Source organism: Mus caroli, chromosome 9 (genome assembly GCF_900094665.2).
Source record: "Mus caroli chromosome 9, CAROLI_EIJ_v1.1, whole genome shotgun sequence".
NCBI classification, from domain to species: domain Eukaryota; kingdom Metazoa; phylum Chordata; class Mammalia; order Rodentia; family Muridae; genus Mus; species Mus caroli.
This window is the reverse complement of record NC_034578.1, coordinates 57,076,039-57,101,452: the sequence shown is the minus strand read 5'-3', so window position 1 is coordinate 57,101,452 and position 25,414 is coordinate 57,076,039. Positions and strand designations below refer to the sequence as shown.

Genomic DNA, 25,414 nt, shown 5'->3' with positions numbered 1-25,414 from the left:
TCTTTCTTTTTTTTCTAGTTCTAAAAATAAGTAAGTTGTTAGAATTCTGAAGTAAACTGCATTGAATGTGGAGATGAGTTTTGGTAATACAGTCTTTTTCAAAATGTTAACTCTATCAATCCATAAGCATGGGAGATCTTTTTCTATGTTCAAGTATCTTCCTCCTTGGTAAGTTCTATTTTGTGTTCTTGTTTTGTTTTTTAGGTTTTTTTTTTTTTTTAAGCTAGTAATAGTAGGATTTTTTTCTTAGCAAGTTCATTACTGGTACTAAAAACTATTTTATGTTAATACCACATATAGCAGGAACTTTTGGTAGAGGTTTTTAAGGTTTTCTGAGTATAGAATCATGTTGGGATATTCTTCTGACTTTTGTTTTTTGTATTCCTTTTATTTTTATCCCCTTGTCTTACTGCTCTAAGATTCTGAATACTGCATGGAATAAGAGTAGAAAATAGGCATGATTGTTTTGTTCCTGGATTTAGAGGAAATGCTTTCAGGGTTTTCCCTATTTAATATAATGTTGGTGCTCAGTTGATCATAGTTTCCAATTATCATGTTGAGGTATCTTTTGTTTCCAGTTTCTTTAAGGCTTTTATCATGAAGGGGTGTTGAACTTTACCAAAAACCTTTTCTGTATCTACTGATACAATCTAATCTGGGTCCTTAAATATATTTAGGAATTTTATTGCATTTATTGATTTGCATATGCCAAACTATCCTTGTATCTGTTCATTGTGCATGGTCTTACTAAGTCCTCAAATTCTTTTTGCAAGTGTTTTATTGAGAATTTTTGTGTCTGTGTTCATCAAGAATAGTGACTGATCTACACTTTCACTCTTGCTGTGTCCTTATGTGGTTTTAGTGTCAGAGTGATACTAGTTCCAAAGGTTTTATCAAAAATTGAACAGTGTGTCCATCTGCTCTTCAATTTTACTTTATTGAAAGATTGTTTCTTAAATTAGCTACAAAGCAGTAGCTTACAAATGTGCGTGTGTGTGTGTGTGTGTGTGTGTGTGTGTGTGTGTATTTCCTGATTGATATTCTGACAGGGGTAATATGGAGTATCTGAGTAGTTACAGTATACATTCTCCTGATGGCTAAGGATGTTGATGCTTTCAACAATATCTATTGCTCATTTGAATTTCTTCTGAGAACTCTATGTCCAGAACACTTTTTGTCTGGGATATTTGTTTTCTTGCAACACAGAAACTTTTCAATTTCACAAGATTCTGTCAATTGTTGATCTTTTTTTTTCTCCTGTGCAAAGTCCTTACACATGCCCACATCTTGAAATGTTGTCTCAACTTTATTCTCAATAAGTATCAGGCATAATGCTAAGGTCTTTGATTCATCTGGAGTTGACCTTTATGTAGACAGAGATAAGAATATAGTTTCATTCTTCACATGTAGCACACCAGCTTTCTCAGCACCATTCTAATATATTAAGGTTATAACTAAATCAGGAAAAACAACTTAAAAATAAGTAAGTGCTGAATATCCCATAGATGAAGTATAAATAACTATTAGACACATGAAAAAAGGTTAAACATCATTAGACATGAGGGAAATAGAAATTAAAATCACAGTAGGGTTATACAACCAAAAGAATGTCTGCAACAAAAAGATACACAGTAACGTAGGATGGTAAAAATGTTGAGATTAGAACTCTATCAGCATTGTAGGTAGCATTTCTTATTTGGAAAACATGTTAGTAGACTCTGAAATTTTAGCTAAACTTAAAATCATATGATCCAAAATTATACCTCGAAGATGATTATACAAAAGACAAATCATAGCATATATCCATAAACCAATCCCAAATCCCATCAAACAGTAAATTAATTGTGAAGGAAAAGGTTAGGGCTACAACTCAGTGACAGAATAATGACCTAGCATGGGTCCTCAGCATAATCTACCACAAAGTGATATGTAATTCTACTGAATACTCAATGTAGCTGACTACTGATACAACATTATGGATGAATCTCAAGAACATCATGGTAAGAAACCATAAGCAAAACCAAGGAATTATACAATTCCATTTTCATGAGATGTTCATAAAGAGCTAAACTATAGAAATAGTAAACATGTTAGAAACAGTTATTTACACTATTTTGAGAAATTCCATTTTAGAAAACTACTTTGAAAGTATGTGTTCATGATATTTCAGGTCCACTGTCATTCTAACTTTGTTAAAGGCATGTGAGTATGCCCTGGGATCTGGTAAACTTACTACTAAATCTATCCATGGGAACAAAAGATCTGCTTCAACCTACTGAGCTAGAAAGTATTATACCAATGGTGTAACTTACCAAATCGGTTTCCTTTTTCCTCCTTTTCTTTCTTTCTGTTTTAAGCACCTGGAAGGAGGTAAGGAGAAACATAATTTAAGATTACAAAGACTAACATATTCTCTTCTTTGAAAATGTTTGAACAGCTTCAACAGATAATAAAAAGTTCTTTATTCTTCAAGAGGAACTGTGCAGAGCTGAAGTAAATCTGAGAAAATATTTTAAGTTTGGTAAAATGAAGTGCTAATAAAGTCAGAAGAATGGATGAACTTTTTAGAGACTGATTACCTTTTAAATGTCAGTTCTAAATGAAACACTATAATTAGACATTTTAAGCATTATTCAAATTATGGTCACCTATAAAGGCTTGCTATATACTACAGACATAAAGGGGGGCCACTTGGAACATGGAAACATTCCGTAGACAGATGGCATCTCCTGATGACACAGAACAGAACAGCTCAAACCTACCTTTAACAACCATCAATTTATAAGCAGCAGTATAAATCTAGTAAGAATCATCTGCATAAAACATAAGCCTGATACCTACAACATAACTTGTTTACTTGAAAATGATTTGAAATGGTTTAAAATTTTAATTCATCAGCTAGAATAAGTAAAAATAAAAGCATAATCAATATTAAGACATTCTTGAACAAATAATAAGGTAGTAATGAAAACTCTAGTAATGAAAACAAATATACTGATATCCTTGTTTAGACAGCTGTCTCAGATGTCTCTTTCTTTAAAACACATACGCATTTTTGTTTAGTTTTTTTTTTTTTTAAGTTAGAATTTCTCTATATAAAACAGGCTGTCTTTAACCACTCTATCCTCCTGTCTTTATTCTCCAGATTGATGCGATTAAAAGTATGTGCCTCCACACTCAAGTTAAAAGTATATGTTGTTTTCCAGACTGGCCTCAAACTCACTGTGTTGCCAAGGATGAGCCTGAACTGATCATTCTGCCTCTCCTTCCAGAGTGCTGGGATGATGATGATGTGGATCACCACATTTTATATGATACTCAGAGCTGGGCTTTATAAATATTTGTCAAGCACTTCAGTAAGTGAACTGTGTTCCTAACTCCTACCCAACTACAAAATGTTTGATAGCTTTAAAGCAAAATTAAATTAAATATCAAGCAGTAAAATTCCCAGCTCTTAACCAAAAAGTGAAGGTTAAGATTGCTGATGTTTATATTTCCCCGAAAACACATTTTTCCCAAAAACTAATTCAAGAGAGATCTAATTTGTAGGTTCTTAGGTAAAAGCTAAGTGATATATAATTCATTTGACCTTTAACCATTATTTTTCAGAAGTCAATTTATGTATTAATGGTGAAGGACATGTCCAATGAAGCAAGTTCAGAAAAAATACATGGAAAAATTATTAGAACAGAGTTTAGAGGATCTAAATTAATGACAAACTGGTATGGTCTCTGTGATATTTTCCTGAAATACACTGTTTTAACTCTCAGTCACAGTCTAGGCTGGTGTTGAACTATGACCCTCCTACCACATCCTCTACAGTATTTTGACTACTGGAATGTGTCACCATGAACAGCATAATCAAAAATACATTGTACACTAGCAAGATTTTGCTGAAAGGACCCAGATATAGCCGTCTCTTGTGAGACTATGCCGGGGCCTAGCAAATACAGAAGTGGATGATCACAGTCAGCTATTGGATGGACCACACGGCCCCCAATGGAGGAGCTAGAGAAATTACCCAAGGAGCTAAAGGGAACTGCAACCCTATAGGTGGAACAACAATATGAACTAACCAGTACCCCGGAGCTCTTGTCTCTAGCTGCATATGTATCAAAAGATGGCCTAGTCGGCCATCACTGGAAAGAGAGGCNNATTGGACTTGCAAACTTTATATGCCCCAGTACAGGGGAACCCCAGGGCCAAAAAGGGGGAGTGGGTGGGTNGGGGNNGGGGGGGTGGGTATGGGGGACTTTTGGGATAGCATTGAAAATGTAAACGAGGAAAATACCTAATAGAAAAATAAATTTAAAAAAATACATTGTAAAGATGTAGAAATATCATAATGAAACCTACTTTGCACAAGTAAAATACACTAATACTAATTTTAAAAAAATGTTTCCTAAACAGAATCCTTACAAAGAATTCATAATTTATTTAGTACTTCTATAATTCTCACTCAAATTACCTTTTGGGCTGTGCTATCCAAAGTCTTGAATTCATTCATGTATTCATCTAAAAACACCTTAAAAGTGTTAACCCAAACTCTCACTGGAGATTCATTCCAATCACGTTGCTCCAATCTCATGGTTTTTTCCAGAATCTGTTCAAATAGCGCATACAGGTCTTTATAGCGGATGCTTTTCCCATCATCCATCTAAGGAGAAGAAAAAAACTGTTAAGTTTTATGGAAATATTCTTTAAAGACTAATTCAACTTGTACTGGGGAATATAGATTACAATCTTAATATAGCTTATAATGAGCCAACTCAAGGCATTATCTAGCATTTGCAAAAGCCCATCATAGTATAAAGTATAGGCAGGATAAACCTATTAAGTATCAGTAAAAGACCTAACAGTTGAAGTAATACAATAATTAAGTCCTAAAAAATGTTCCCTTGAGTCTGGCTTTATAGATTATTAAAACTACAAACCATGTTATACTCTTATCTCCTAACATGGCCTAAGCTTACCGCCAATGCAGATGAATAAGAGCTGAAAATATTCTGCCGAAATTCTTTCAGGGCTTTTTTAAATACAACATCCACTAATGTATCCTTCTTGCTGTCTTCATTATCTAGGTCATTCATCTAGGGACCAACCACAGAAAAGGTTGTTATACACAATTACTCATCAAAAAGATACAAATGCAATGGCTGAAATGTCTCTTAAGCAATGAGTATTCTAAAAGTACAAGCCACTGGACATTACAGGACCTAAGAAAAAGGCAGTGCACTTTATCACATCTAACTTCTGTTCTAACATTTTGACACTACAGTTGACAGAACAGCTACAGCCTCACCTTCATACTGGATACTTAGGAAATCATAGAGGTGGCTAAAATCCTGTCTCACTTTGAGTGTCCTACTATATGAGCTTTTGATAACAAACCCATTGCTTGAATTACTGAAGAAGTTTTAGCCTATCTTACTGTAACAGCATATCCTATAATAAATATTCTTTAATCAAATCTCAGCAAGCAAACTGTACCTTTTTCAGAAGAAACTCATCCATACTTTTTAAATCACTGGCACTTGCTATGATTTGGACAGAGTCATTTTGCCAGTGCATAGAGTCCAAGGCCACACTGCTGATTTTTACACCTCTCTTGCGCTTTGCCTTTGGAGAAGGTTCCTTATTCTCTTTGAACTCTTTTCGACAACTCCCAGGCAGTTCTGGACTCAAAGGAGGTGTTGGGTGGTACTGAGTTAACTCTACAATTCAAAATAGGGTAAGTAATAAGTAAAAAGATATACTTATTAAAAAAAAAATTGAAGATCTCCAACCTTATTGTAAAAACGTCAGTCCCAAAAATGAACAAGAAGAATAAGCAACAACTAGCAATATTATACTGCTCATTTAGTTGCAACTCTGTTACACTTGTTTGAAAGAATGTCCAGTTATATGTAAGTCTAACCAACCAAAAAGGAGAATTTGATAAGTACAATTTTTACTGTAGTGTACAACCATGAACATATCAGCGATATTGTCTGTTGATAGTTAACAAACTTGTTAGGGAGTCAAGTAGCACACCTGGATTGCTTTTGCTCTAGTATTTTATTTAGTGTTTTCTTACACATATTCCTTATAACTGTCTTAATTCTCATAGAATTTGGGGAGTAAACAGGTAGTATATATTACAGAGAAAAGTACAATGTTTTATATTTGTTTACATAGAATTTTATTCTATGTAAACCATTAAAATTTAGAACAGAACTAGATTAGACTTGCAAAGCCCTATCTGAAGCCTGAGGAGAATACTGATATAAACCGACTTCATTTTAACTTACTAAGTAGTTACTTCCTTTTACAAAGTCATTATCCTTCTTAGAATTTTATTCAATAAGCTGTAATCTCAGTTTAGCATTAAAAACAAAGGCTACATTACTAGATTTTTATTCAAACAAAAATAAAAAAGCCGTAATCCTAATTTTTATGAAGGTCCTTATATCTGCTTATATCTGCTTAAAATGTATATTTTCAAGTAATGAACCTTATCACTCTTTTTTGGAAATTATATTAGACTATAATTACTGAAAATGATAAATTTAGAATGATCATTGTCAATTTGAGAAGATATTAAGAAAATGAACATTTGAGTAATACAATGGGGAACATTAAGTTTTTCCAATCTCATAGTTAGATTAGGATTAGATAACCACAGAATTTTTTTTTTTATCATAGCAGTTGGTTAGTTGACCAGAACAAAGCCACAATATACAAATTGAGGGGTTAATTTCATCTCTACCATTTTTTTCAAGTGCTAATTGCTTCTCTTGAGTGATACATTTTAAAAGTTAAAAGAATGGCTACCTTATGAAATACAAGACATTAATGTGCAGTAGATGTGACAGTTGATATTGTGAACTTGACAGGATTTAAAATAACTTTGGAGACAATCTCTGAGCATGACTGGGAGGGATTGTTGAGATTAGGTTGAGTAGGAGGACCACTATTAAATAAATAAATATAGGTAGTTACCATTCCATAAGCTAGGGACCCAGACTGCATTAAAAGGGAACTGGCCAGGTAATGTATATTACAGAGAAAAGCACCACTTTTTTTTTTTTAATTTCTTCACACTAGTATATAACATTCTATGCAGACCATTATAGTTCAGAAACAGATTAGACTTGCAAAGCCCTGAAACTATAAACCAAAATAAACTCTTCCATTTTAAAATTGCATGAAGTATTTTGCCATAGCAACGAGGAAGGTAACTAACAAAGTAAATAGTTGATGTGTATTACAGTGGCTCAGATGGAGACTCTGCACCAAGCATGGTAGCTCATGCACACAATCTCAGCACTCATGAAGCCATGGCAGGATTGTCTCAAATTCAAGGCCAGTTTGGGATACAGTCTGACTTTGTTTTAAGAAAGGAAGGGAGGGATGGAGGAAGGAAAAGAAAGAAACAAGTCAGGAGAGCTAGCCCTGTAGTACTCAGGAGAACAGGCCCTGCACCTTGCCTGTGAAACAGTGGAGCTGGCCCTAGTGGTGAAGGCTCATTCAGGTGAGCCAGCCCTGAGGGTGTGAGGCAGGAGAGTTGTCCCAGCCCCTCATAAACTGCAGCGCCTGTGAGAGTGGACCCCACACCTTCACTGGGTGGCACACTGGAGCTGGAGCTGCAGCTGGAGCTGTGGGTGTGGCTGAGCAGGCCCTGAGAATATAAGAACAGGAGCACTGACTCTGCCTCCTGATGATCACAGCACTGGGTGGCCTAGCAAGAGCAGTGCTGGAGAGCTGATCCTGGCAGTGTGGATAAGGGGGAGCCAACACCCCGACCAGCTCAGCTACCACTTAGGCCCAGATACTAGGCTCTTGAGTTGGCCCACCCTAAAATCTATACCATCTACACATGGATGGGATGTGTAAAAGGGCCAGTGCTGGTGATCTAAAGCTGCAGATCTCCATGACACACAGCAACAACAAGGTAACCAGGAGGAGTCCCAGTGATGATCCAATATATATTGATGGTGTCACAGAAGCCAGAGACCATGAAGCAAAGAAATGATTCACTGCAACGAACACTTGAAGTGAAGATGTGTGGACTGAGGGATATAATGTAGGACACACTGTGACACACTACAGCATCCATGATGAGATACTGTCTATGATTTTGTTTTGTTCGTTTGTTTACATGTTTTTTTTTTTTTTTAATTTGGGGTTGGGGGAAGGTTGCAAGGGCAAATGGCAGATATGAGGGGATGGAGAGATGAGCGAGACTGGGATGCATGATATGAAACTCACAAAGAGTCAATAAAAATTAAAAAAGAAAGAAAGTTCCAAGACAGCCAAAGCTACAGAGAGAGCTTACCTTAAAACAAACAAAGGAAAAAACCCAAAAAACAAAACAAAACAGACAATAATAAAAACCAATGTCAAGTCTGGAGTTTAAATGCTTGAACTCAAATCCAAATCTTAGGTCTTCTTATTTCAGTATGTGAAAATAGATAACTTCTTATACTTTGGTATTCTCACCATTATAGCATGAATAATAATTGTACTAATAACAGAAAAATTGTTCTTAAAAATCAATAGATTTAATATATATAACATGTTTATTATGGTTTTACATAGCACTCAATAATGAGCTAATGTCATGAATTATTATGAATATTATATATTTATTAAATAAACGAATCAAGGCCAAACCTTTACAATTTAGAAAAAGACTTTATAGAATGAATTGGGTAGAGTACTTTCTGTTTCTATTTTGTGGAATAGTTTGAGGAGAATTGGAATTAGTTCTTCTTTGAAGGTCTGATAGAACTCTGCACTAAACCCATCTGGTCCTGGGCTTTTTTTGGTTGGGAGACTATTAATGACTGCTTCTCTTTCTTTAGGAGGTTATGGATCTGTTTAGATGGTTTATCTGATCCTGTTTTAACTTTGGCACCTGGTATCTGTCTAGAAAATTGTCCATTGCACCCAGATTTTCCAATCTTGTTGAGTATAAGATTTTGTAGTAGGACCTGATGATTTTTTAAAATTTCCATGGTTTCTGTTATGTCTCTCTTTTCATTTCTGATTTTGTAAATTAAGATACTGTCCCTGTGCCCTCTAGTTAGTCTGGCTAAGGGTTTATCTATCTTGTTGATTTTCTCAAAGAACCAGCTACTGGTTTGGTTGATTCTTTGTATAGTTCTTTTTGTTTCCATTTGGTTGATTTCAGCCCTGAATTTGATTATTTCCTGCAGTGTACTCCTCTTGGGTGAATTTGCTTCCTTTTGTTCTAGAGCTTTTAGGTATGCTGTCAAGCTGCTAATGTATGCTCTCTCTAGTTTCTTTTTGGAGGCACTCAAAGCTATGAGTTTTCCTCTTAGGAATGCTTTCATTAAAGCAATAAATTTATGAAATTCTTCGGCAAATGGATGGATCTAGAGGATATCATCCTTAGTGAGGTAACCCAATCACAAAAGAACTCACATGATATGCACTCACTGATAAGCAGACACTAGCCTAGAAACTTAGAATACCCAAGATACAATTTGCAAAACACATGAAACTCAAGAAGAAGGAAGACCAAAGTGTGGATACTTCGTTCCTCCTTAGAATGGGGAAAAAAATGCCCATGGAGGGAGTTACAGAGACAAAGTTTGGAGCTGAGACGGGAAGGAAGGACCATCCAGAGATTACCCCGCCCAGGGATCCATCCCATAATCAGCCACCAAACGCAGACACTATTGCATATGCCAGCAAGATTTTGCTGAAAGGGCCCTGATATAGCGGTCTCCTGTGAGGCTTTGCCAGTGCCTGGCAAATACAGAAGTGGATGCTCATAGTCATCTATTGGATGGAACACAGGGCTCCCAATGGAAGAGCTAGAGAAAGTACCCAAGGAGCTAAAGGGGTTTGCAACCCTATAGGAGGAACAACAATATGAACTAACCAGTAGCCCCAGAGCTTGTGTCTTTAGCTGCATATGTAGCAGAAGACGGCCTAGTCAGCCATCACTGGGAGGAGAAGCCCTTGGTCTTGTGAAGATTATATGCCCCAGTACAGGGGAATGCCAGGGACAGGAAGTGGGAGTGGGTGGGTTGGGGAGCAGGGCAAGGAGAGGTTATAGGGGACTTTCAGGATAGCATTTGAAATGTAAATGAGGAAAATATCTAATTTTAAAAAAAGGCTAGCCCAAGATTCATCATCTCTGAAGTGATCACTGTTCTATGCTTCATTGTTCTTTGTTACATGTTCTTGGAGCATCTCATACCAATCCTAGTCCTATCTTATGAAAATATCATTCCAATTGTAATGTCATTCAGAAGAAGAGAGGCACAGTACACTTTCAGAATGAGTAACAGAAATTAAGAAGCTCCACCCTTTGTCCATTTTTACCATCAGAAAATGGATGAGCAGGTGTCACATCTGAGCCAGGAAAGAATGATGAGACCTCCGACTGGGAAGCAGGTTTTACTCTAGTTGTCTTCTTCTCTCCTTGTTTCCCTTTGGCCCAGAATCTCATCTTCGCTCTCTGGGGTCTGTTTTTAAAACAAAATAAAGATAAGATGGAAATCAGATGTCACTGTAATACTTGTGTATCCTCCTTTAAGCTTTTACATACTTTTTATGTAGTTTCCTATTTTAACTTTGGTGTGTTTGGGGGCAGGACACATGCTGGACATGTGTTAGGCAATACTCTACTTCGGAGCCACACTCCCAACTCATGTTGAATATAAAATTAAAAACCCTGAAATTTAAAATCCTTTGATAAAGCAGCCTCAAAGCAATGTAACAAAGATTCTAGCTTAAGCTTACTGACAGCAAACTGCCATCATTTCATTTTTATATCTCACATGTAACTTACAATAAAGAAAACTTTGTTTATAGTTTTACACCACTTCCTCCTATCCATTCTCTGCTTTCTGCTTGCAGTTAAAGATATGAGTAAGAACTTTTCTGATCAAGCTGCCATGTCTCTTTTCCCTTCCATAAACTGCCTTGATCATGGTGTCTTACCACAGCAACAGGAAGTAACTAATGCAACACTGAGCTCCACCTCTGTCCTTCTTTTGTTCTTTTATTTTGAGACAGCATCCATTGCTGACCTTAAACTCTATAGGTTCAGGCATGCCTTGAGCTTGTGTTCATCTACTTCATCTTCAAACATCTGGGATTAATGGTCTGTGCCATTAGGCTGGGAAGTAAGTGTGCTACACTATGTTGGGTTTAAAGAGTTGCTTAGAAGCTCCAGTGGGCACTAGCAGAGCTCGTAAACTACAGTCTTCCTTATAGGGTTACCCGGCTGGGGAATTTTGCAAGGAAATCTCTTCTAATCTTTCCTCAATAGATGAACAAATTCCCAAAGATTCTTTGAACTATCTACTCAAAGGGTATTAAAAAAACTGTATTAACTGAGCAAAGGAAAAGAGCGAAGAAGCATAAGCATTTAAAGTGTAATATTCATTTAAAAAATAAGTAAATACCAGGGATAGGTAAATAGTAAAGTGCTACACAAAATGAAAGCATGAGTTTAGTCCCCAGAGCCTATGGTTATGGTAGGGCAGGCTTATATTTCTAGTACTAGAAAGGTTGGAAACAGGTAGATTTCTGGAGCTAGCTGCTGGCTAGTCAGCCTAGCCAAACCAAACCACAAAGCCAAAGAACTCAGTAAGAGCCCTGTCTCACAAAACAAAACGGTGGCCAGCAACTGAATGAGGTCGACCTTTGACCTCTACATACATGTACCTGCACTCAAGCACACATATACCAGTACACTCATGCATTTACATTATACATGCATATTAAAAAAAGAAAAGGCCCAATAAAACTGGAGTGGGGACTATCACAAAAGCTATTGCCTATATGTGGGATACATTCTTCTAGTTGGGCTTCCTTGTCTGGCCTCAGTGGGAGAGAAAGCATCTAGCTTCACAGAAACTTTAAGTGCCAGGGTGGGAGGAATAATGAAGGAGGGGCCCCACCTGCTCAGAGGAGAAGGAAAGGAGGGATGGGGGAAGGATTGTGAGAGAGGGTGACCAGGACAGGGTGGGGGTGGGGGAGAGGATGCAAAGTGAATAGGTAAAAAATTAATTTAAAAATGTGGTCCACACCTTAAAAATATTGGTAAAGTTGCCAGGCGGTGGTAGTACATGCCTTTAACCTCAGTGCTTGGAAAGCAAAAGGAGGTGGATCTCTGTGAATTTGAAGTTAGGCTGGTTTAAAGAGCAAGTTCCAAGACAGCCAGGGCTACACAGAAATCCTGTCTTGTGTATGTGTGTGTGTGTGTGTGTGTGTGTGTATGTGGGGGTGAGGGGGATATATTGGATATAAAGTTAAGTCTAGAGATCTTCATTTTTATCTTTCCCTGAAAATAAGTTTATTTTTTAAATTTTTTTATTAGATATTTTCTTCATTTATATTTCAAATGATATCCCAAAAGTCCCCTATGCCCTCCCCCCGCCCTGCTCCCCTACCCACTCAATCCCACTTCTTGGCCCTGGCGCTCCCTTGTACTGGGGCATATAAAGTTTGCTAGACCAAGGGGCTTCTCTTCTCAATGACGGCCGACTAGGCCATCTTCTGCTACATATGCAGCTAGAGACATGAGCTCTGGGGGTACTGATTAATTCATATTGTTGTTCCACCTATAGGGTTGCAGACCCCTTCAGCTCTTGGGTACTTTCTCTAGCTCCTACACTGGGGGCCCTGTGATCCATCCTATAGATGACTGTGACCATCCACTTCTGTATTTGTATCAGCAAAATCTTACTGGCATATGCAATAGTGTCTGTGTTTAGTGGCTGATTATGGGATGGATCCCCGGGTGGGGCAGTCTCTGGAAGGTCCATCCTTTCATCTTAGCTCCAAACTTTGTCTCTGCAACTCCTTCCATGGATATTTTATTCCCTATTCTAGGGAGGAATGAAGTATCCACATGTTGGTCTTCCTTCTTGATTTTTTTGTGTTTTAGAAGTTGTATCTTGGGTATTCTAAGTTTCTTGGCTAATATCAACTTATCAGTGAGTGCATATCAAGTGACTTCTTTTGTGATTGGGTTACCTCACTGAGGATGATATCCTCCAGATACATCCACTTGCCCAAGAATTTCATAATTTCATTGTTTTTAATAGCTGAGTAGTATTCCATTGTGTAAATGTACCACAATTTCTGTATCCATTACTCTGTTGAGGGGCATCTGGGTTCTTTCCAGCTTTCTGGCTATTATAAATAAGGCTGCTATGAACATAGTGGAGCATTTGTCCTTAGTTTATTATTTTCTGCTAAGAATAGAGAGGGCCAGTTGGCTTCATGTGTCTTTCTCAGTTTTACCTACTGGTTAGTTTTCAGACTTCTCTCATCTATTAAGACATTTACATTTTGATTTTGTCTGTTTTGTTTCATCACTTATGGGGTTAGTCATTTGGGCAAATAAAGTAGAAATTAAATTTATATAACTATCTCCAATTATATGTCCTTTAGTCTATTATATTATTATGTACATATCTTCTTTTTCAATTCTGACTTGTAGTATAATCTTTTCTAGATTTAAGTCCCTTGTAAATCCCTTTAAGTTTATAAAAAGTAGTCTACAATTAAAAAAAATTTTTTTAATATACCTTAATATCTTCATTAAGGGTCCAAATGCTTATATAATTTTTAAAAGATATTTGTTCAAAAATAAAAATTACATGAACTCTCTGTGTGCTTGGGTGTATACACACACCTATGCATACTGATAAACATCCCTATGTGTACTAGAGGCCAAAGGAGGATTTTACCTGCTCTACCACTCTCTAGCTCCTTGACTACTGACTAGCCAGCTCTAGTGATGCTTCGATGTCTGTTCTCTTCACAGTGTTAGGGATGTTTTAAAAGCCTGTCATGTATGTACATGCACCACCAGAATGCTTGGTGTCCTTGGAGGCCAGAATAGGGCATTTGAGTCTCAAATTAAAGTAATAAACAATTGTGAGCCATCTTAGGGGTGCTGAGAACTGAACAGGTCCTCTGAAAAAGCAGTAAGTACCTGTAACTGCTAAGGCATCTCTTCAACCCTAAACGTTTTTAGCCCCTCACTCTTCAGCAAACACTCTGCTGCAGCTTCACCCCAGCTCCCCCACAAGCAACTTAAAGAAAACAAAATTATTTTCTGAAAGTATTTTTTCTTTCTTGCTTTTCTTGGGTTAATGGATGGGTGGAGGTTTTGAGCCAACTGTGGCTGGCTGTCCTGTACTCAAAAGTATTTTCCTAAAGCAATTTAGTGCAGAGTATATTACATATATTACAAGCTTAAAACTGAAAAATATCAATTTCATCCTACCTAATCCCTCACCTTTCACAATAATAGATCACATAATGATTAAGAAACCTCCCCCAAATCATAGTTATCCACCTAAGAAAACAAAGCTCAGTGTGTGTGTGTGTGTGTGTGTGTGTGTGTGTGTGTGTGTGTGAGCATAATAATGTACTTAGCTATACTATTACTTCTTAAAAATTAAAGCAAAAGCCTTTCGGCCATAGCAGCCAGCCATCTTCCAGTAACTTGCCAAAATGATAAAACACAAAGGGAAAAAGGAGTGGCACCTATTACCTGTTCTCTATGCCTTTAAGGAAACATGAAGGTATTCCTTTGGCCACATACATGCAAATCTATAAGGATGATGTTGCAGACATCAGGGGAGTGAGCACTGTTAAGAAAAGAATGCCTCACAAGTGGAATTCCTTTACAAAACAAGAACTGTACACATCACCCAGCATGCCATGGGCACCATTATAAACAAGCAGGATAAGGGAAGATTCTTGTAAAGAGAGATGATCTAAGAACTGAGCCTATTAATCACTCTAGGAGACAGCCCCCTTAAACAGGTGATGGGAAATGATCAGGAAAACAAAACAAAACAAAACCCACAAAATGTCTGAAGCACCACTGCTCTACTAAGAGAAATACACTGTATAAGAACAAACAGAAAGGTTAGGTGCTAGAGCCCATGGCCTATAAATTAAAGATTTAAGTGTACAAAGAGAAATAAAAGAACATAGACTGTAAAATGTTTTTCTTAAAAGCAAATTGCTTAAAATTTAGTATATAAATTATTAAATAAAATCATTGAAAGTATTATATTACTTAGGGCTGGAGAAATGGCTCAGCTGCTAACAGCATTGGCTGCTCTTCCAGAGAAGCCAGGTTTGTTGCCTAGCACCCACATGACAGCTCACAGCTATCTATATCACCAGTTCCAGGAGAATCTGACACCCTCACAGAAACACACATTCAGGCAAAACACTGTTGCCTATAAAATTAAATAATCTCTTAAAAACTGAAACAAAGAAACTTCTATTTCTTTATATACCTCATACATACCTCATGTCCAAATCTGAAGACTTCTGTCTTACTGCTAATTTTGTAATCTCTCCTTGAGACATAGCCTTATGGAGCTTTGCTTGCTCATCAACTGAAGAAAATCGTTGTGATGTCTGTAGGAATTACACATGGCAAGGGCTTAAAATCAGGTAAATATATGATAGCATGACTGACTTACAACTCAGTAGTCATCAGTTCACAATTCCTGGCAATTCAGCAAGTATCTCATCAGAAAGTCAGGGAAACAGTCAAGACCATTCACAAACTCAAAAGAATCCAAATCTGAGAACTAACACAACACTGATTATTATGTTCTGTATCTCTCTCTTTTTTTTTTTTTGGTACCTTGAGGTTATTCTTTTTATGGGTAATAGATTATTTTTATATCCATTCAAAGTTTAAAAGAACTAGGCTACACAAAAGAAAACCAAAACATCACTTATGTTCTAAATTATAAACAATTTTTATCAAACTATCACTTCAATTTCTTTTGGCAATTAATTCTTTTGGCAACTGTTCCCAAAACAGTTGTATTCCAGATCTGGAATATTACCAGAAAACCATAGTATACAGAAAATTAATTAGGAAGAAAAAAAACTTCTTCAACTAACCAGAAAAATTTCACAATGTAAACTATATAATTTTAAAAAGAAAAATAAAAGATAAGAATATACTATATTTAACAAAAAGAAAAAAAATCAAGCCATTTATATTGACTGAATTATTCATCTAGAAGGATAGTAAAATAGTAATTATAATTGAACTTTACATAGATGAAAAAGGGAAATAGAAAACAAAAATTTATGTAAAAAGACTCAAACTTCCAGAGATACCACCTCAATATACATTTTAAAAAATAATTCTTCCAAGCCGGGCGGTGGTGGCACACGCCTTTAATCCCTGCACTTGGGAGGCAGAGGCAGGCGGATTTCTGAGTTCGAGGCTAGCCTGGTCTACAGAGTGAGTTCCAGGACAGCCTGGGCTACAAAGAGAAACCCTGTCTCGAAAAACCAAAACCAAAAAAAAAAAAAAAAAAAAAAATTCTTCCTTCTACATATTGTCTAATTACATTTCTATGAAGTTCTAGAAGAGAGTGAAGGAGGAATTTGAGTAGAAACATGAGGAAATTGTTGATGTTACAGAAATATTGACACTTGAAACATAGGTTTCATAGTTGTATACATATTTCTCAAAGAGCAAACTGTCAAATGAAGATCTGTACATGTCAATGTATGTACTAGACCTCATTTATAAACAGCTAATAAATCAATTATCAAGTCAATAACAATACAATAATACATTCAATTTTAGAAGGATAAAAGATGTAGCACTTAATGTGATTCAAAAGGATATATTCATTATCTATAAACTATATTCCTCAAAACAACATTAAAGTCAGATATTAATCTAACTAGATTTACATGGGCATTTATCTCTCACGTTTGTGTGTACACATACTTTTTCCCCCAGGGGAAAAAAAAGTGGAGGCATTATTTTTGGTTCAAATTCATTGAGACTGCAAATCAGCAGGCTTATTGTTTATCCTTGTTTAGAACACAGAATATACATGTTGGCATAGCTACTGAAAAAAAAAACTGAAGATGACTGATTATGGGATACAGATACTGAAGGTGAATCAAGATACTGAAAGCAAATCAATATTTCAGGAAGAAAATAAAAAAGTATAAACCTTACAGATCCCCAGTCCATAAAGTGTTAGACAAGCATGAGAGCATGAAGGCCTGAGCTCTAGCCCCAGAACACAAATATTTCATGATGGTGGTGGTGGGTGGCGGTGATGATGGAGGACCAGGTAAGGTGGTGCATACTTAAAATTCTAGCACTGGGAAGGCAGAGAACGGCTGATCCTTGGTGTTTGCTGGGCCTGACCAAATTGTTGAATTTCTACCCCAATAAAAGTCTCTTTCACACAAAAACTAATGTAGACTATAACTGAAGAGCAACACCAAAAATTAATGGCTAAGCTCTATGCGAGTGCACAGACATGCACTCATGTATGAATACACAAATTCACACACACAAAACAGTAGGGTACTGAAAAGATTGAGCCCTTGCTGTTCCTAAAGACACCTGTATGATGATTCGGTAAGGGTGTGGTGACTGTGCTCCATGGCTCTAGGAGGATCTTGGGAATCATGGATTTTGTGCTAGGAAATCACACCAGAGCAGAACTATACTTTGGATTGAGAAAGCAATTCTTCTGATATATAAACTATATATAAGCCTGGCTAAGTATCTTTCTTTCTCCGCAGAAGAAAAAAGAAGAGGAAGTGTCCCAGAATGTTGCCATAAATTTAAAAAATTTAAATAAAATAACTGCCTAGAGACTTCATCAAGGTGGACTCCAACTGGGCCAGTGGCTGCTAATGCAGCAAATCCTTTTGAGAGGGTGGGGCTCTACCACAAAGGCCTTTTATATGGAAACCAAATCCACCAAGCCACTGTTGGTGATGGCCCTAGAAGATGACTGCATACTCATACTCTTAATCTTTTTTTTTTCATTTTTATTTTTTAATTGCATGTGTGTGAGCATAGGTTTGTACAGGGAGTGGCAATGTGTCGCATGTTCCTGGAACTGTAGGTAGAATCAGTGGAGAGTGGCCTGGCATAGGTATTAGGGACTGAACATGGGTCCTCTGCAAGATCAGTACAAGAACTACTTCCTAGCTTCATTGTTTTAAGTCAGGGTCTCACTATGCAGTCCTTGCTGGCATGGAACACTCTACATAGGGCAGGCTGGCCTGGAACTCACAAAGATCCAGCTGCCTCTGCTTCCCAACTGCTAGGGTTAGAGATGTGCACTACTCCTGCTCCCCTCTTATATTTCTGATATCTGGTAAATGCTATTTTAAATGATGGCACAAGGTTGCAATTAGTAAATTCTAGCAATGTAGAGGAAACTCAACAAGAAAAAATAACCCTATATTCCCAAACAAGTAAATTGCTTGGAGGGGGGGAAAAAAGGGGATACTTAAGATATTCAAACTATAAACTCCCCAAATAGCTTAAGTACATAGTGACATTCTCAAAAACTATCAAACAAGAAAATAACAAAACCTAGTAGACAACTGCAAATAAGAGTTCACGCAAACTTCAAATTACTTGCAGACACATAGTGAAACATAATCCCAGCATAAACTTTTGCCAAGAATAAAGTGTAGAAGAACAAAGGGTAAAACTGGAAGTGGCCTTATGATTGACTGAAAGGTAAATGGCAGAAAGAAAAGGCCTACCTGAAGCATGAAACACAAAAGAGAAGCTGAACATAGTAGCTCATACCTAAAATCCCAGTTTTTGAAAGGTTAACACTGAAAAACTGCTGTGAATTTGAACCAGACTTCATTAAAGAGTGAAACTTCTGCCTCAGAAAATAAAAGACTTGAAATTGCTAAAGCCATTGCTTCTAGAGGAAGGTAAATTTGTAAAAGGATAAGGAAAAATTCTTTTTGTAGACTATATTATAAATGTGAAGAGCTCAAAAATCCAGAATCAAAATGTTAAAAGAGAAAGGGGAATGAAACATTGCCTGATCACCAAAAGAGAACAGGCTTTCCATAAAGGAACTGTATTTTGTTACACTGATAGAGAAGACATTCATAATTTTTTAATCTTATAAACCAACCCAAATATACAAAATGAATAAATTAAAACATACAACTCCTATACAAAGGTACAAAAATTAAGAAATAGAGTATCAAGTTAGAACCAAAATAAGAATCAAACAATTTAGTCATTACAACCTAGAACAGGTGTGTCAGTATTACACCAATGGGCACATTCTTTCTGCCACCGGTATTTAAGTTCTTAGGGTTCCCAGCTGGGTAAGACTATTGATGCTGTATCTACCCCTGCAGCATGCACAGCACCTTCTAACATTATAAAAGCTAGTTAGCAGGGGGACAGCTTGCTGCTCCATGGGAGAAAGTATATATCTGATACTGTAAATCTGGTCAAGAACCCATGGCTGGGAGGCAGAGGCAAGAGGATCTCTGTGAGTTTAAGGCCAACCTGGTCTAGAAAGCTATAATACAGCACTATCTATATAATAAAAAACCTGTCTCAAAAAAAAAAAGAAAAGAAAAGAAAAGAAAAGAAAAAGAAAGAAAGAAAGAAAGAAAGAAAGAAAGAAAGAAAGAAAGAAAGAAAGAAAGAAAGAAATGGCTGAGGTCACAGGTAAGTGAAGACCTCACTATTGTCTTTCAAGTAAACTGGCAAGGCACTCAACTATATTCTCAGTATTTATGTTTATTTCCATAGACAAATGCTATTCTCATCCTTAATCAGAGAAGCTTCTCTTTGCAATGAACAGCAGTGATTAAAGAGTCTCCTGGCCACTCAAGAGGCATAGAATAAATGATAGTGGACAGCTCAACCCTGAACAGGTCATTTTTACCATCCCATCTAAGGTTCATGGAGCATCTAAAAAGGGAGGAGCATAGCATAAGGAGGGGAGGGCTATAAAGCACTCTCTTCAAAGCATGCCACAACTGCAAACATGATCTTCAGGTAGCAGGAGTTGCCTGCACTGAGCCTGTCAACCACCAATCTTAGATGGGAGGGGCTCATGGGGCTCACTCCCTCCATGATGAACATTGGCAACTGATAGGTTCTAAGAAAGGAACAGTCATTGTCTTTAGTAGTGTACAAAATAGTTCCAAACTTGGGGCTACATGGTTTGTTAAGATCAGTGGACACAGCCGGGCGTGGTGGCGAACGCCTTTAATCCCAGCACTCGGGAGGCAGAGGCAGGTGGATTTCTGAGTTCGAGGCCAGCCTGGTCTACAAAGTGAGTTTCAGGACAGCAAGGACCATACAGAGAAACCCTGTCTCGAAAAACCAAAAAAAAAAAAAAAAAAAAAAAAAAAAAGATCAGTGGACACAAAACAAAACCCAGTGAATGTAGGAAAGGAGTCTGTAAGGAAGAAGGTGGGAAGGGAAGTGCAAGAGGGAGGAGGAGGAGATAAGTAAAGGTAGACATGTATCAACTATCAAACAACAAATGCAAGCAACAACGTAAAATTAACTTGAAAATAATGTATAAGGTGCCAAAGAGGGAAAGAAAAACAAAATTTTAATTGGGAAATATTAAAGGATATAAAAGCAAAAATTGTCAGAAACAAGACAAAGACAAACAAAAGTCACTACAAACAAGAAACAAAATAACAGTAAATATAAAGATAACTTCTCCAAAGACAAAACTAAGACAAGAATTTACATACAGATTCTAGTAGGTATAATGGATCACTAATCTAAAATGATCAACTTGAAATCATATCCTACACCTGAAACAAAAGTCTGATCATTCCAAACCAAAAGAGCAAATAAATCACACATAAAAGAGAATTAGAATGGCAAAGACAATACTACATAAAGATATCTATAAAACAGCATTTTCAAATAGGCATAGCAATTGTGAACCACTGACTTAAAATATAAATCATAGATACATTAAGTATTTTTATTACTTTATGTATATGAAAGTTTTGATTGTATGCACGACAATGCATAACTGTAGGACTGCCTGGATGGTTGCAAACTGCTACGTAGGTACAAGAGCAATCAGTGGCTCTTAACCACTGAGCCATTTCTATAGCGCCTAAATCATGGATTTAATGTAGTCAAGATGGTTCCTAAAATATCAAGGCTACAGAAAAAAAGTTAGGTAAGTTAGCAGTGTTCTAGATATCAATAACTGAGATATGCCTTAAAATAACAGCATTTTAAGTCCTTCCTGAGTAACTACTGACTGCTAGAAGAGCTTCATCTAAGCAAATAAATTTGTAGATCAAAGGTAAACACAAAGGGGAGGGTGTTTGTCAGAGAGGAAACCAGGAATGGGGATAACAGTTGAAATGTAAATAAAGAAAATATCCAATGAACTTTAAGCTTTCAAAAAAGTATAAAAAGTCACAGCAGTGGGAAACTGTAACTCTTGCCTACACTTTCCTACAACATCAATGATTATTAATTAACGATCTTCAGATGTAGTGATTATTTCAAATTCCCTTTAGGTGATTAATTTGCAATTGGTTTTAATCCTGTAAGATCGGTGAATTTAAAACTAAAATAACAGATGGCCATTTCTGCTAAGAACTCATACCATGCTCCCTAGTCAGCAAATATTGGTGATAGCACCATTCTGCCCAGGGAAAAAAATCCATTTTTTAGAAATTCATGCACCCAATAAACTCAAATCCACTTTTGATAATCAGCATTTTAAGAATGCAATTCATTTGCCTTATAAACTAAACAGTAAGATTCACCATCACAGTATCATAGTTAGAATATGAGACATTTTCAGAAGCATCAGAGAAACACATTTTAAAACCATTTCTTCCCTTCCCTCTACACCCCCACTCCAGTAAATATATACTAGCTTATTCTACAAAGCAAAGCTTCCTCATGCAAGCATCCACCAGTAACCAGCACCACCACCTGCTCCTAAATAAGCTAATCAGGAGAGTAAGAGAGCTAGAGGTGACCGACACACTGTGCAGGAAGGTGCTCTACAACTACGGGCATGCAGTGACTGTCAAGCAGGTGAACAGAGGCTACAACACCAAAAGGAGCTAAAAGCTCCAAGCAGAAAGCCTAACTTCCTGGTTGATCCCAGCGAGAGTTCCCAGTGTGAATAGTATTCTACCACTGAAAAGACTAAGGATTGTTACACAAGAAACTCTCAGGAACAGAGCAGCAGTTATAAAGTGCTAAGTTCTTCCATAAACAATAAACCTATACAGACTAGAGAACATAATTTTTCAGTAAGATTTATTACATATAAAATTTTAACTTATATATATATATATTGTTCACTGTATATACATATTCATTATTATAACTCAAATATAGGGCACTTTCATAACAGTTACTTAATCCTACTGTCAAGAGATCTGAGCTCTGTTTATATACATTAGGAGTACAGATCATTTCCAACTTCTACAATTTTCAGGTCTATAACTTATTTTGTTTTATCAGGGAGCATGTCCTGCATTTTTTTGGTTTTGTCCTCCACAGAATACCAACATTATTACTTAAAAACTGAGTCTAGCCTTTCATAAGAGATGAATACAATCAGAACATTTGAGAAATCTAGAAAAATTCTAACTGGGTCTAAATATAATTGAAACATAACAGTTTAACCCTCAAATATGTAATGACTCAAAGATCATTGTAAGACTCTTCTACAGTAAACAGACATTAAAGATTAGAGGGCCAATTTATATAGGGAAATAACTATTTCATCAATCACAGTTGTTTTAGTTCCTAATAGACTTAATTAGGGTTTCTATACTGTCATTCCTAGAACAATCACAGAATAAAGTGTGTGTGCGTGTGTCTGTGTGTCTTCTTCTATCACTCTCTTTCTCACTATGTAACCTGGATAGTCTGGCCTGACAATATGTAGACCAAAGTGGCCTCTGCCACTAAAATGCCAAGCGCTAGGATTAAAGGCTCATGTCACAATGCCCGGCTATCTCGGTTTTTTTTTTTGAGAGTCTCTCACGGAATCTGGAGCTTGACCATTTGGTAAAGCTGACTAACCACAGGTCCCCTGTAATTCTTCTATTTCTATCTAGCTCTGAGATTAAGGGCTCATACCAGCATAGCTGGTTTTTACGTTGGGTACTAGGAGTCTAAACTCAGGACCTTGAACAGCAAGCACTTTACCTAAGCAACAATTTTGGCCCCAAGAATTAAACTCTTCACCCTAAGATAACTGCAAGTACATGTTATATGGTGCCCTAATTTTGGTTCAGATAATAATAAAGTTATATTCTTAGCCAAAATAAGTACAGGTTTTTAAAAACTCAACTGAAATGTTTTAATTTCTGTTTAAAACAAATTCATACTATACATAACCTATATGGCTGGCTTGGTCCAGGATGACATATTTTGCTCATTAAATTATATAGTCTGTACTGTGTTAGAGATCAGGTTTGCATGTATATGCTTGATTATGTTAGTGTTTTTGAGATAGGGCTTTGCTTTCTAATCTAGCTTGGCCTTCAACTATGTAGCGTATGTTGGTACCAAAATTTGGCAATCGTCCTTCCCCAGCCTTCTGAACGTGTGATCATATCCATCTTAGTCTTTGAGAGACGTGGTCTCACTGTATGGTTCAAGCTGGCCTTATACTTGAGAGAACTGTGTTCCACCATGCCCACTTTCATTATACAAAATCCATGTTTCTTTTCTATTTCTTACCAGAAAGGAGAAGATAGGAACTTTAAAGCTTCCCCTACCCCTAATTTATAAGTGAATAGTCTTTCAGTTAAAGTATGAGTTTATTTAACAGGTATCTTACTCTATATACTGGTCAGAAAACTCTGACCAGTAAGTCAAATAAAGCCCACTGCCTAGTTCTGCATATTTATTAAAATGCCACGCCCATTTTCATCTTATTATCTATGACTGCTTTCACATGGTAGTGGTCAAGATTAAGTAGCTTCAAGCAACTAAAACCATGATCTACAAAGTCTAAAATATTTATTATCTGGTCCTTTATAAAAATTAAAATTAAAAACTTACGATTCCTACTCTAGACCTTTTAAGGTAAGAGAGTCAACATTTCTACATCAGTGCTAATTTAGATAATCTCAATTTTGCCTAATTTATCATTTGATATATACAACTAAAGTGCCCCTTATTTGAGTTCTATTAAAATTAGACTTAGCTTTTGTTGCTGTGTCCTGAGGCTTCTCATGTACAAGCCATTATATGGAAAAAAGCTGTGAAGGTTAGCTTTAGATTAGCAAAGACTACTCCGAGCAGATGTGCTTGCTGTTTTTTCTTATTGCTGTAAAAATTACCATTTCGGAGTCACTGTGAGAGGCCTGACCCAGGCTGGATACAGGCCCTAGCTCAGAGTGAGAAGCTTGGTCAAGGGAGAGAAGGGGCTCAATAATGTCATCGTAATCATCTTCCTCTGTATCCCCCTCCCCTTCGGCAAAAGTACCTCTAGTCAAGAAATCGGAGCGCGTCCGCGCCATTCGAGCTTTCTTTTTATGGGCCGGTCTGGCAACCTGCTTGACCAAATGATAAAACAAATAACACAACAATGTTTTGTTTTTGTAATTTGGGAGAAGATGCCAATGAAAGAGGGCTCATGAGTGTCTGGAAACTTCCCTCCATCCCACCTTGCCCTATGCCCTGTCTATTAGCAGAAGTAACAGGGAGGACCAAAAAGAACCCATACTCATTACTGTGAACAACAGATAAGGGTCCAAGTTAAGTCTATACCATTCTTCTCCATAGTGAGCTAGGTCACCCTTCAGTACCACAGGTCACACCAAAATCACCTCAACAAACTGTCCTTTTTTGCCTTAGCAACTACTGTCTTATAATTTGTACTTTTAAGGTACCATTCTTGACTAGTACACACCTTCCTAATTATAAAAGGCTTATTAGGCTACAGCTTCCTTTTGAATGAATGAATGAATGAATGAAGGAATAAATAAATAAATAAATAAATGGGTAGATAAGGTGTTCTACCTATAAAAATAGTAAATTCCAAAATAATGTGCAATTATTCTAATTAAAAGATAAATAAAATCCAATACTTACCTCTTGTTGCCCTGGCCCTGCTAACTTAGGTTTCCAAGCTGGTTCATCTTGTTTGTGGACTTGAGGATTTCCACTGTGTATACTTTAAATAAAATAAACAGGATTGTGTTTCAATTCCTAGTAGATATTCCTAAAGTATAGCATGAATTATAATTTTGTTTGTCTTTGTTTTTTGAGACAGTGTCTCTCTATGTAGCCCTGGTTATCTAGCCTTGGGCTCACATCTGCCTGCCTCTGCCTACGGAGTGTTGTGCCACCACACCCTACTATGAATTATAAATTAAAAGTACAGGACAAGTCAAAGAAGTCTATCAAATTCTATAAATAATTCCAAATCTTAGTCAATCCAGAATCTCATTTATTATATTTATTCTCATGCCTGTGCATGCAGGCATACACACATGCAAATAAGTAGGTAGTTGCACATGTCTGCATTATCCTGTGAAAGCCAGAGGACAACACTGGATGTTCTGCTGTGTTATTATCTGTCTGTCTCCATTAGATAGGATCTCTAACTGAACTTGG

The 25,414-nt window shown here is 36.8% G+C and overlaps 1 protein-coding gene across 6 annotated transcripts in view; it reads right to left on the bottom strand.

Moving 5' to 3' along the window:
* Positions 1–25,414, bottom strand: part of Myo9a (myosin IXA) — a 173,112-nt gene that overhangs the window by 30,563 nt on the left and 117,135 nt on the right. For 3 of the 6 annotated variants that reach the window (XM_029481617.1, XM_021171284.2, XM_029481619.1), the window contains 8 exons: positions 24,890–24,971; positions 24,136–24,351; positions 15,305–15,417; positions 10,339–10,481; positions 5,491–5,714; positions 4,974–5,090; positions 4,469–4,657; positions 2,313–2,360 (listed from right to left, as the gene is read on the bottom strand). In XM_029481617.1, coding sequence (XP_029337477.1) covers positions 2,313–2,360; positions 4,469–4,657; positions 4,974–5,090; positions 5,491–5,714; positions 10,339–10,481; positions 15,305–15,417; positions 24,136–24,351; positions 24,890–24,971 — 1,132 coding nt within the window. The remainder of the gene's footprint in view (positions 1–2,312; positions 2,361–4,468; positions 4,658–4,973; positions 5,091–5,490; positions 5,715–10,338; positions 10,482–15,304; positions 15,418–24,135; positions 24,352–24,889; positions 24,972–25,414) is intronic. The other 3 variants (XM_029481620.1, XM_021171287.2, XM_029481618.1) reach the window with 2 other exon arrangements.